At 34.1% G+C, this 13,313-nt stretch overlaps 1 protein-coding gene across 4 annotated transcripts in view; it reads right to left on the bottom strand.

The window, feature by feature from the left end:
• The window catches only part of ASH1L (ASH1 like histone lysine methyltransferase), a 201,575-nt gene that overhangs the window by 163,768 nt on the left and 24,494 nt on the right, over positions 1-13,313 (bottom strand). For all 4 annotated transcript variants that reach the window (XM_046682972.1, XM_046682970.1, XM_046682973.1 and 1 more), the window contains one exon: positions 11,662-12,181. In XM_046682972.1, the coding sequence (XP_046538928.1) occupies positions 11,662-12,081 (420 nt within the window). In that variant the 5' untranslated portion in view covers positions 12,082-12,181. The remainder of the gene's footprint in view (positions 1-11,661; positions 12,182-13,313) is intronic.

The following is a 13,313-nucleotide window of genomic DNA, read 5'->3' as shown; positions in this document are numbered from 1 at the left end:
CCATCAGGTCTTCCTGCTTGAACAACGTTTGCCAATAAGAACATGGGAGTGGAAAGATAGCAGTAGGATAACGAGCACTTGCACACTGGACCTTTTCATAAGTTGGTATAAGAATGACTACACTAATAGATGGCACTCAGCCCTTAAAGTACAGGTAAGATGAGAGAATGCAACCATCTTCTACTATTTAGCAAGTCTCAAATTCTCTAGTTAAAGATAGGGAACCTAAACACAAAAATTTGGTTAAAAAAAAAGACACTGGGATAAACATATTACCTACTGCACAGCAGTAACGATAAGACAGTTTCACTTAGGCTCATCTAGTACCACCTTTTAGTGGATGAGTTACTAAGTGTTAAATGCTTTCAAAAGGTGTTTGACATCTAAAAATGTTTTCTTAAACTAAGAACCTAATGTGGGGTTGTTTTTAAATGGAGATACTATAGACAGCCTAGCTTACCACTCCATGTTATGACAAAATACTTAAAGGAAAGTTTTTGCTCGACCTATTATAAGATGAATGGGATTTCTAGGAAGAGTCACCAAAGTTGTCCTTTACCACGAAATTCTTGGAACAGCCACAGGTAATAGCATTACCACCGATAACACTAATTTCTTAAAAGTAGCAAACTATAGATTGTTTGAAATAGACCTAAAAGTTTTAATATACATTTTTAGTAAATGAGAAAAGAGAAAATATATATGAATAGTTCATTTACGAAAGCATATGCAAAAGCACCATCTTAGGGCTAAGGAAACAAATCCTCTTATTCCTAAGCTATATTTTCAGGGCTGTATTTTTCATGGTGGTAGTGGTGGTATTTTTTTATGCTTACAGATCTTAACCCACAGTCCATAACCTTATTGAGCTATTTTTAAATCATGTTGTGTTGATCATGAAATGCAAAAACTAAATAGATCACAGTGACACTCAAGGAGCATTCACTAGAAAAAGACGAATAAATTAATAATTACAATACAATGTTATATATGTTAAAAACAGAGAAACATATGCAATAGAAGCACAGAGGTTAGAGTAACTAACTCTGCCTGGGGGATTCAGGAAACATTTCACAGAATTGGGGGACATTTGAGCTGAGTCTTTCCACTCCTTCATCCTCCTTTTGTCTATTGCATACTGACTTTTTTATTTTTTGCTTTTTATTCAGGAACTTAGTAAACTTACACTTATTTTTCTAATTTTTCGTTTTTATCTTAGAAAATTTACCTCTTGAGGTTGAAATAAACAGAAGAAAAACATGTCACCAAGTATGCTTAAGAGAATTTCCACTTGTTTGATAATTCCTAACAGTCATAATCAGCAAACAGCTTAAAAAGAAAAGTTACCAAGCTCTCCTGTCTTTGGCTTGTAATTTTCAGTATTTACCTGTCATTTCTTCAGTAGTCTTCTGTAGTGCCCTACCCATGCAATCAAGGACTAGACAAGGAACTACAGAAGAATCACTCAGCAATTTTGCCAAAAAATTAAAAGGTAGGGTTCAGAAGCAGGTTCCATCTTGTTTCACTGTCTTTACTGTGAAAGTTACTACTTGAATCCTGCAATTGTTAGGATCATCTTTCTGTTTTCACATATATTCTCAGATGTTACTAATTCTATGTAGCTTGGCTAAAAATAGCTAAAATATTCTAGTGTATATATCTACCATCTGTGCAATTGTGTCAAAATGCTTGTGCATACCTCCTAAACTCTGATTTCTTAATACAGTAGCATAACTTTGTATTGCAAACATGTATACTTGACTATAAGATGTTTTCCAAAAATGAAGTTAAAATACACATAGCAGATCAGGACTTGGCTGTTAAAAAATAAAGAGTAGAAAAAGACCAAATTTAATAGTTCAGAACCTATTTTGTTTTAAAGAGTGAGTTCTAGTTACTATTACACTTTAATAAAACATCATTGCTGACATTGTCCTCTTTTGCTCATCTGTATTCTCTCAATTATGATAATAGATTTTGGAAAAACTAAAGCCTTAGGAACACCATAAATTCAGCTTTAAGAGAGACCCATCGGGACCAGCCCGGTCGCAAAGCAGTTAAGTTTGTGTGCTCCACTTTGGCGACCCGGGATTGGACAGTTTGGATCCCAGGCGCAGACCTATGCACCACTCATCAAGCCATGCTGTGGCAGGCATCCCACATATAAAATAGAGGAAGATGGGCACAGACGTTAGCTCAGGGCCAATCTTCCTCAGCAAAAAAAACCAGACAGACAGACGGACCCATACTTATATTATGAGGTTCCAAGAAACCACAGTTAATATGCAAACTACCACCCCCTTCCCTGATAGGCCTTTACTCAATCATATATACCTCTCTTACCTCCCGACATTAGGTACTTGCTGGTGCAAGTGATAACTCATTTATAACAAAAAGAGAAAGGTTATTAAATAGATCCTGAATGACACCCTCATATTTCTCTACCTATTAGTTAGACAGGGGAGAGGATGTTAGGCATGCAACAAAAGTTTCCTTTTTTTCTTGGAAGAGAATTCTTAATTGCCAGATTTTGAAGCAGTTGTTTAAAAAAAATACACATATACCTACAGATCATCTTTAAACAGACCAACAACCCCCAAGGGTCATGCTGAGCTTTGGCAGCTATCCCCTGAACCCCCAATACACTTCATTTCCCTTCCCCCTTTAATAGTTAAAGCCTTGCAATTCATTCTTAAACCTGATCTCTAATGCCACCTGCTGTTGTAGTTCTGTGTTCTCAAGAAGCTCTACCACTCTGTCCCAATACTATTCCTGCTGGACTTTCACTCCTCCATGAAGAACAAGGCAGTTCGCTATTAACAGATTTGTAAAATAAAATTCAGATAATCTATCTTTGGTAAGATTTAAAATTACACTTATAAATGATAGGGCTCCTACTTACTACAAGTTATCTCAAATTTCTCAAGTAGAAAAACTTGCCAAAAAAGCAACTTTAACTTCAAAATGTTTCCTCTTTCTAAGAGGAATACTAATATAAAGTAGGAAGACAAAACTTCAAAAACAAAGGAAAAATCCTAAAAACAACCAGATATAGTCAGACAATTTTTATTTTAAAATTTTATAATGTTAAAAGCAACACTATATATTTTGAAAATTAAAACAACGCACTTTGTAGTCAGAAGAGAGAAGAAACTTCAACAAGATATGTTAAGAAGAAAAAGTAGACAAAAACTGAAGCATAGGTTCCCTAAGTTTTTGAGTGCAACACAAAAAGTTGATTATATAAGTATCCCACTTGTCCTCCATTTTTAATATTTTCTTAGTACTTACCTATATGAAAGGGCTGTCAAATTTTTTTGTTTTATAGCACAAGAGACAAACATCTGGGAGACATGCTAAGTGTGCCTTTGCCCTTTATTATTTACTTTGCCCACAAAACACTTTTCTTTCCAGCAAATTCTAACAAAGATGTTAACACCTAACTTTAAATATGAGCTCCTCTGTAAAGCTTTCCTTGCATATTCTCCCGCTCACCACCTTCTCCCAACAATTCTGCGATTTCATAAGTACTCTGTATGTATTTCTATTATAGAAGTTATCACATTAATCATAATTATTTGTTTACTGCACAGGATAGGTACTCAAATATTTTATGAAGGAATAAATAAATCAAAGAATGCTATGAGTTTACAGACTAGAGATTATGTTTAAAATTAAGTGATACAAAACTTGATCCTCCTTTGTGAAAAGTACAAAGTAAAATATTAGTCCTTTGATTGGTTATCTTAAAGCGCAACAGACGATAATAATATACATTTAGGGCAATGAAAACGTCCCGAAATTAGATAGTGGTGATGGCTGCACAACTATGTATGTAGCTAATATACTGAATATACTAAAAACCACTGGACTGTACACTTTGAGTCAATTTTATGGTATTTGAACTATATTTCAATAAAGAATATATACAGTTTATCTAAAACCAACCTAATCTAACACAGGGTACAATTTAAAGGAACTTCTACACGTAGAAAACCTAACATACTATTCCTATCTCACAGAAATGCCAAAGAAAGAAAAGCTAAAATCTAGGTAATATCAAATCCATTTTTTCGCTCAACATTTCATTTCAAAACAATTGGAATTTGTGTGCAGTAACTGAAAAACTGCTAGGAAAATTACCTATATTGAGCAAGAGCTGAGATACTCATTATCCATATAATTTCTTATTAAAGAAAATATATTAATCTATCTGTTCTATAATAAAATCTCAGGCCAAGAGGTCTTAATTAGAATATTTTGATTCATGTGGGTTTTAATGATTCTCCATAAAAATCACTTCACAGACATTCAAAATTACATCTCCAATGAACTATTTCTTAAATAATCTATTAAGTTGGCATAGGCATTTCTTTTCTAAACAGAAAACTATCTTTTGGACTGGAAATTATAATTATGGCTGTAAATTCTGTTTATAATTCTTGTGCTCATTAGATCCACTCAACTAGGCTAAACTGACATCAAATAAACTATTCACCGGGGCCAGCCAGGTGGTACAGTGGTTAAGTTCACACGATCTGCTTTGGTGGTCTAGGATTCACCCGTTTGGATCCTGGGTGTGAACCTACGCACCACTTAGCAAGCCATGTTGTGGCAGGCATACCATATATAAAGTGAAGGAAGATGGGCACAGATGTTAGCTCAGGGCCAATCTTCCTCAGCCAAAAAAAAAAAAAGAGGATTGGTAGCAGATATTAGCTCAGAGCCAATCTTCCTCAAAAATAAATAAACAAATAAATAAATGAATAAACTAGTCACTGACAAAATGTTAGCCAACATAGCACCAAATTTCAATGCTATTTGACCTAATTTGTAACTAGTACATAGTGGTGTTGAAATATCCCCCAACCCCTTTCTGCTCACACAAGTTTCACTTTTTAATCACCTGCTACAGCTACAAGAAACAGATATCTTGGTTATTTTTTATTTGTCATAAAAGCACTGTGGGGTTTTTTGCTTAACATCCTAAATAAACTAAGATCATGCATACCTAGCATTGCTGCACAATTCCAAAACTGGAATTTTGTTTAAATGCTAGAAAGGAATGTACCATTGCCTCTTCTCCTTTAAGTTACTGTGTGATAAATATAAGTAAATATTATGACTTCCATCTCTACTTTCACTTTCTAAAATACTGCTATAGAAGAATGACTATACCATTCTGACAACTTATGAAATGACACAGACACCCCATGAAGTTGGAAGACAGCCAAACCCAAATTTTTACAAGAAATTTAGAAGAAAATTTTTCTTTCCATTATAGAAAAACAAAAATGAGACAGGAAAATCTGCTATAAAATTAATAATGAATCTATTTCTTATAAAACAATCAGGTGATTTCCACTCTAGCCATATGGCAGGCTAAATACCCTGAAGATTGTTCTATTACAACAAAGTAACTCAATCCAGCATTAAGATGTAATGTTTGTTACACTGTTGGCCTCATAGAAAGTGAGAAAAATCTCCAAGGCTACCAAAAGGAGGCTGACCTAAGTAGGCACAGTTGCCCAGAGGGTAAATGAACCAAGCCATAGCATAGAGGCAAAGTGGGGATCCCAGGAAAGATGTTAGTAACACACCCTAATTTCTGGCAAAGCAAACTGAGAGCTTCTTAAGGAAATCATCCTCCAATTAGCTTCCAAGTTCAACCACAGATAAAGATGAGAAAATATGAACTTTATAAGTAACTGGAGAAGTTTCAGAAAAAAATTCTATTTTTATTGAAATCATACTAAGTTTATAAATTAACATGCAAGAATGCAAAGAGCACTTTAAAATATGAGTAATGAGGAGGGATTACCCCTACGAGATATAAAACATAATTAAAACTATCATGCTGGCAAATAAACAGAGACAACAATGACACAAAAATGGAAAATCAGACCAGACCCAAGTACATACAGAAATTCAGTGTACGGTAAAGTCAGTGTCTCAAATCTGAGAAGTAAATAGGACTTCCTAATAAAAGTGTCCGGATAACCTGTAACTATTTGGAAAAAGATAAAGTTGGATCCACAACTCATATTGCGTATCATGATAAACTTGAAATAAATCAAAGATTTATATATTAAAAATGAAACTAAAAGAGTCCTACAAAAAGTACAAGTAGATCTTTTATAAACTCGGAGTGAAAAACACCTTTCTAATGCTATGTCAAACTCTAGAAGCCATTAAGGAAAGATTTATTAATTGAATTAGATTTTAAAACTAAAGACTTCTGTGTGGCAAAATAAAATAAGCAAGGTCTAAAGACAAATGACAAACTGGAAAAAAAAAAAAAATACCTGTAACTCATATTTCAAAGGGCCAAAGAAGCTCTCCTAGTTTTTGTATGGAAAAATCTCCAGAATATACTATTTAAGGGGAAAAAAGCATGATGCAGAATATGGGTACAGTATGCTACTGTTTATATTACTATTTATATTTTTAATTGGGGGGGCATGTACTTGCTTGTATATACATAATATATTTGTAGGGGATATCAAAGACACCAATGTTGGAGTTACTTTCCTGGAAGTTTCTTTGCACCAATTTTGGCTCCAAACAATTTGTTCTTAATGTGGTATTATTTTCCAAGTAAGTATAACCTAAAAGCACAGTCAATATACAGAACAGTCTTCTTCATTTTAGTTGAGAAATGGTTGTTCTGCTTAATCAGTTACCATAGTTACTGGGGGTTATCATACAATTACCCAAAGGGGATTCCAAGATGGATTTTCTCAGAGGCAGGAGAAGGGTAATGATGGTAACAATATTTCATTGTTTCCTTTTTTAGCTTTCAAATTCTGAATCATAGGTGTGTATTACCTAATCAAAATATTTCCTGGCCCAATATCGATATTCTTGTACATTAAATAACAGTTTCCCATGTCCAACGTATCCCTTGCTATCTTAATCAGTTTCTGAATTCAGAGAGCAAGTTCAGGGTGACAGCAATACCTGAAAATCTCTCAAAAATCTAAATATAAGAGCTAAAACTGTAAAACCCTTAGGAAAAACACAGGCAAAATTCTTCATGACACTGGATTTGGCAGTGATTTCTTGAATATGACACCAAAAGCACACGCAATAGAAGAAAAAATAGACAAACTGGAGTTCACCAAAATTGAAAACCTTTGTGCATCAGAGAACACTATCAAGAGAATGAAAAGACAACCCAGAGAATGTGACAAAATATTCCCAAGTCTTACATACAGTCATGTGCCACATAACGATGTTTCAGTCCACAATGGACTGCATATACAACAGTGGTCCCATAAGATTATTACCATATTAGCAGAGTAGGCTCTACCGTCTAGGTTTGTGCAAGTACACTCTATAATGTTTGTACAATGACAAAATCACCTAACACATTTCTCAGAACGTATCCCAATTGTTAAGCAACACATGACTGTACAGAATACATAAATAACCCTGAAGGCTCAGCAACAAAAAAACAAAATTCAAAAATACTCAAAAGATTTGAATAGAGGGGCTGGCCCCGTGGCCGAGTGGTTAAGTCCGTGCGCTCCGCTGCAGGCGGCCCAGTGTTTCGTTGGTTCGAATCCTGGGCACGGACATGGCACTGCTCATCAAACCACGCTGAGGCAGCGTCCCACATGCCACAACTAGAAGGACCCACAACGAAGAATATACAACTATGTACTGGGGGGCTTTGGGGAGAAAAAGGAAAAAATAAAATCTTTAAAAAAAAAAAAATCAGACCAGTAGGGAGACTGGTATTTAAATAAAAAAAAAAAAAAAAGATTTGAATAGGTATTTCTCCAAAGAAGACATACAAATGGCCAACAAACACAAGAAAAGGTACTCAACATCATTAGTCATCAAGGAAATGCAAATCAAGACCACAGTGAGTTAACAATTTCATAACGCGTAGGACAGCTATAGTAAAAAACAAACAAAACCTGAAAATAACAAGTGTTGATCAGGATTTGGAGAAATTGGAACCCCCTGTATTACTAGTAGGAATATGAAATGGTGCAGCTGCTATGGAAAACAGTTTGGCAGTTTCTCAAAAAGCTAAACATAGACTTACCATATGACCCAGCAATTCCACTCCTAAGTACACACCCAAAGGAAGTGAAAGCAGGAATTCAAACAGCTATCTGTACACCAATGTTCACTACAGCATGATTCACAATAGCCAAAAGGTGGAAGCAATCCAAGTGTCCATAGATGATGAATGGATAAACAAAATGTGGCATATGCATATAATGGAATATTATTTAGCCATAAAAAGGAAGAACAACTGAGACATGCTACAACATGGATGAACCCTGAAGACATTAGGCTAAGTGAAATAAGCCAGACACTAAAGGACAAATATTATATGATTCCATTTACATGAAGTACATAGAATAGGTAAATTCATAAAGACAGAAAGCAGATTAGAGATTACCAGGGGCTTAGGGGAGGAGCAATGAGGAGTTATTGCTTAATGGTTACAGAGTTTCGGTTTGGGGTGATGAAAAGGTTTTGGAAATAGACAGTGGTGATGACTGCACAACACTGTGAATTAATGTCACTGAATTTATACTTAAGAGTTGTCAAAATGGGAAATTTTATATTAAATATATTTTACCACAATTTTAAAAAATAATGTAATATAGCCAAAGACCACTAAACTATACACTGTATGGTATGTGAATTTCACCTCAATAAAGATATTAAAACAAATAGTCAGACATACCAAATCAGAATCAGCAAGAAAGCATCAGAAATGTATACTTTTAACAAATACTTTGTACATATATGTTGGTGTATACTTGCAAGTATCTCTATAAGACAGTTTCTTAGAAGTGACACTGTGGGATCAAGGAATTGCCCATTTTTCATTGTGACAGATATGTGCAAACTATTCTCAAAAAGCACTAAACCAATTTACCCTTCACCAACAGCATATGAGAGTGCTTGTTTCCCCTATATTCTTGCCAACACTGAATGTTACAAAATTTTTTTGGTTTCGCCAAATTTTAATACAGAAACATAAGTCATAAAATTAATTAAAAATAAACCAAACACACCTTAAACTTACACAGTGCTGTATGTCAAGTATATTTCAATAAAACTGTAAAAAATACATTTAAAAAACAAAAACAAAATTAGGACCTTTAAAATCTATAACTAATATTACTTTAAATAAAAGACATTTAGAGTAGTTACCTCCTAATATTTTCTCAAAGGAATGAATTAAACTTTAAACTTTACCTATTAATGTGCCACTAAACTGTGAATTGAAATTTTTAAAAAATAAATGACATATTTGAATCACTCTAAATAAGAGAGTCCAAAATTTAACAATATATAACATAATTCAAGAAAGAGAAAATTTCACTCACAGAACTGAACTTGAGTTTTGCTTTTAAAAACTACATCAACAGTTAACAATCATTCAATACTATGACAGCAAATAATTCATTTATTTTTCAGAGGGTCTTGTTTTTGCCCTCTGAACACTGCTGAAAGAAAAATTCTATTAAGTGAGAAAATATATGATCTATCTTTCTATGTTTTTACTAGAAATTTAAGGCCTAATATTTGCTTTAAAAGCAGCACTGACAAAAATTCCATTACTTTGGAAGAATCGAGGTGGGGGGGAATGTTTGGGTTGTGTTTGGTAAAGCCTTGCTTTAAGATAAACAAAACAAAATCCCCAACCTTTCTTAGACTACCAACATGCCTCATAATAGTCCATCTTTCCCTCCTTAACAACTGATGCTTAATCTTTCTGGAGTCAGGAATGACTTCTTTTGAGAAGCTGGTGAGAGCTATGTAAAAATATATCCAAACAAAGACACAGAATTTGGCACAGACTATCATATTCTGAGGGCAACCACACACACCCAAACCTTCCAAAGATCCCAGGTTGTGAAGCCCTACCTTAGGCTGTAAGAAAGGAAAAGAGAACATTCACAAGAACCTATCACATGCCAAATACTATACATAAATTTAATTATTTATATAACCATTTAAGAAAGTCATTAATAGTCTCATGTTATGAATGAGAAAACCACAGCCCAGTAAGATAAACCAAACTGCCTGTGTCCAGTTATTAAGCAAAGATCTGAATTTGGTTCTGACCCCATAACCCATGCTCTTTCTGTTATTTTTGAAGAACTAATTTAGACGGTAGTAATATATTCAATATCCTATGCTAAAGTAGCTGTTGGAAAAATAAATAGTTATCACCAGCAGTTTTTTAAGTACACAGATACCTTCCCTCAGAAACCACAGACTGTATTCTACTACAAACAAGATATGTGGGACATAAACTATTTATATATTGAGAGTAAGTACATGTTGTGGTTGAAATCTTTTCAGTACAAAACCTCATCATTAGCACTATTTTTAAAAACCCTATAGAAAGATTACTTAAGACAATTATCCTGGAGCCCTTTACAAGTTAGCTGTGCAAGATAAGCTCTAACATTGTTTCAAGTAAAAAGGTCTAGATAAAAATCTTTTTCAATCAACCTTCTGAAAATTCTTGAGGTCAGCAGGAACAGGTATCTTCATTTCAGAGATGAAGAAAATTAAGGCTCAGGGAAGGTTACTCAACTTAACTAAGACTCATTCAGTTATTTTTTTTGAAGAACTGGTATAATATTCATTTTCTCCTTTCTTATAATCTAACTCATTCACAGCTCATTTTATCAATAAAACACCCCAAGCTACCTTACGTTTCTATGATCTTATACAGAATGGCAACTATTGAAAATTTCTGGATGTCACAGCAATTTGGAAAAGAACACAGAGCTTGCAACATTATGGTTTCCGGTAATATGTAAAAAGCACATGAATTTGATATTAAGGAATTAACAGTAAAAATCAAGTTATTTCACACAGTCAGGAATATTCCAAAATTTCAGTCAAAACGTTAAGCTAATTATTTCTGCCTAGCTCCACTGTTTTACTAACGTACTCAAAAAATTAACAACTGAGTGTGGGCACACATGGTGCCTACAGCCTGAAATTAGATATTGTTATAGAGTGACTAAAACTTGTGGCCAACACATGGTCTAAAACAAATTTATTATCTTTACTAGACAGAGTAAGCAGAGTTAAGAAAAATTAGTTTTATATTTGGATAGCTGGCGGGAAATGGGACAATTTTTAATATAATAACTTGCCTTATGAGGAACAACAGAAATGAATGTTTTATACAATTAATGAATTGTATAAAACAATTCATTTAACAAAAGTTTTCAACATACGTTAGCAAACTGGATCCTTAGAACCATCCTGAAAGGTAGGCGATATTACAATCATTTAACATCTTTGAGCCTTAGTTTCTTCTCTGTTAATTTGTCTATAGTCACGCTGTTAGTAAATAGGAAGGCAAGATTCAAATCTAGGTTTCCTAACTACAAATACAGTATTCTTTCCACTATGCCACACAGGAGCAGCAATCTTATAGCGCATTTAAAATGTCTGCCATAATTTTACAAATACATACATGGTTATACTATCACTCACATCTCTGACAAGCCTCAAAGCCTATTTTAGGCTCACAAAACAGACTATTTGGAAATAACATATAAAGATTCAAATCAAACTTCCTGCAATATGTATGTGGGTTAGATAAAAATAGAGAAACCCAAATATTGTCAACGATCACATATTGTTGGGAATTCTACTTACTCGTTTTGAAGGACAGTGTTCATTCTTTTCATCTGTCATCTTCCCACTTTTAAGTGCTTTCCTTGGGTGCTTAATAGTTGTTTTTATGGCAGGTCGACATACATAGTTCTCCAAGTTCTTTGGAGGTTTTTTAGTTCTCTTAGCCTGAAGGCCAATTTTCAATTTTAAATTTCCTTCTGAAAAGTTTGTTTCTTTCACTGAAAACTGTTGCTGTGCATCAGTCAAACCATCATCTTTCCCCGTTTCAATGTTTCTTTCTCGATTCCACTTGCGAACATCCTCTTCCTCCTTTGTGTTGTTTTCTAGCTCTACTTCTCTCTTGCTGACCAGTGAACCAGTACTGATGGCAGAGGGACTCTTTCTTGAAAATCCTTCGGAATCAGAACCCAATCCTAACATAGCAGTATTTCTAGGGTCCATCACAAGCGTATGTTATTGCCAAGGAACTTAGGAAAATTTTACAGAACTGTGTTCCATAAAAAACAGGAATCTCCAAAACTTGCAACCAGCATCTCTTTCTCTGCAGAACAGATCATAACAAGAATTTATCAGAATAGAACTAACTACTGATTAACATGAGAAATGGGTATGGGGATGGAGACAAGGAGATCAGGAAGAACCCAAAATCACAGTTTAAAAGAAATCAGTGTTGTTCAAAATAAATTTAAATTCATTTAATTATAAATGAATTTAAAATTTCAGAATAAGTTTATCATTCTACAGATATCATAAACAAGCTGTAGTGGTAGGGTGCAAATCAACATTTAAGAACCACTGTTATAACTCAACCAAGAAGCTTCTGCAACTGATGGTCAAGTAAACACAGCCTAAGATAAAAATAATTTCATATATTTTAGCACTTCTCAGTTTCAAAGAAATTTATTTCTCACATTAGTTGAATAAAATCAGTTTCAATGAAGGTAAAGAATCATATTTGGGGCTGGTTTCAGTGCTCCAACCTATTATAAGAGGTCAGGTTTTTAGGGTCAGGACTCTTGGGCTGGCTCTGTTGCTAGTGTACATTTCAACTCTGAATTCATTCACTCATTCATTCATTCATTCAAAAATATTTCTGAGCACCTATCAAGCGCCAGGCATTATGCAACACCCCGGAAATACAATATTCAGCAAAACAGATCCAGTTCCTAAACTTACAAGCCTCATACTTTAGCGAGAAAGACAAATATGAAACAAATAATTACACAAATGATTTATAACAACTGTTACGAAAATCTTGAAAACCAGAAATTTATTTTTACAAATTTTCCTAATAGCAAAGTCAGTTGGCATGCTTCAATTCCCCAAAGCCATAAATTATGTTTAAATCAGCAAGCCAATTTATTATTTTACAATAGGTAGTACACGTCACCTGAGAATCTGAATAATCTACACAAGGAAATCCCCTTCTCATAAATAAAGATCCTCAGGAAACCAGATTACCATATAATCAGAAAGATGACTAGTGAATATAATTATCAAAACAAAACAATTCACTATTCTTGAGGACTGGTAGACTAGTCTTTACTTCAAGCATGTATCTGAATCAAGATCCAGGACTGGTATCTGCAAACAGAAGAACATCCTATCCCTTAGCAAGTTCCACTTATAAAGAAGAATATTTCATAGTTTAAACTATGCACCTTAAGACTTTT

The sequence above is a fragment of the Equus quagga genome, chromosome 13, assembly GCF_021613505.1.
Source record: "Equus quagga isolate Etosha38 chromosome 13, UCLA_HA_Equagga_1.0, whole genome shotgun sequence".
In the NCBI taxonomy this organism is placed as follows: domain Eukaryota; kingdom Metazoa; phylum Chordata; class Mammalia; order Perissodactyla; family Equidae; genus Equus; species Equus quagga.
Note: the sequence above shows the minus strand (reverse complement) of the source record. Positions and strands in the feature narration are given on the sequence as shown.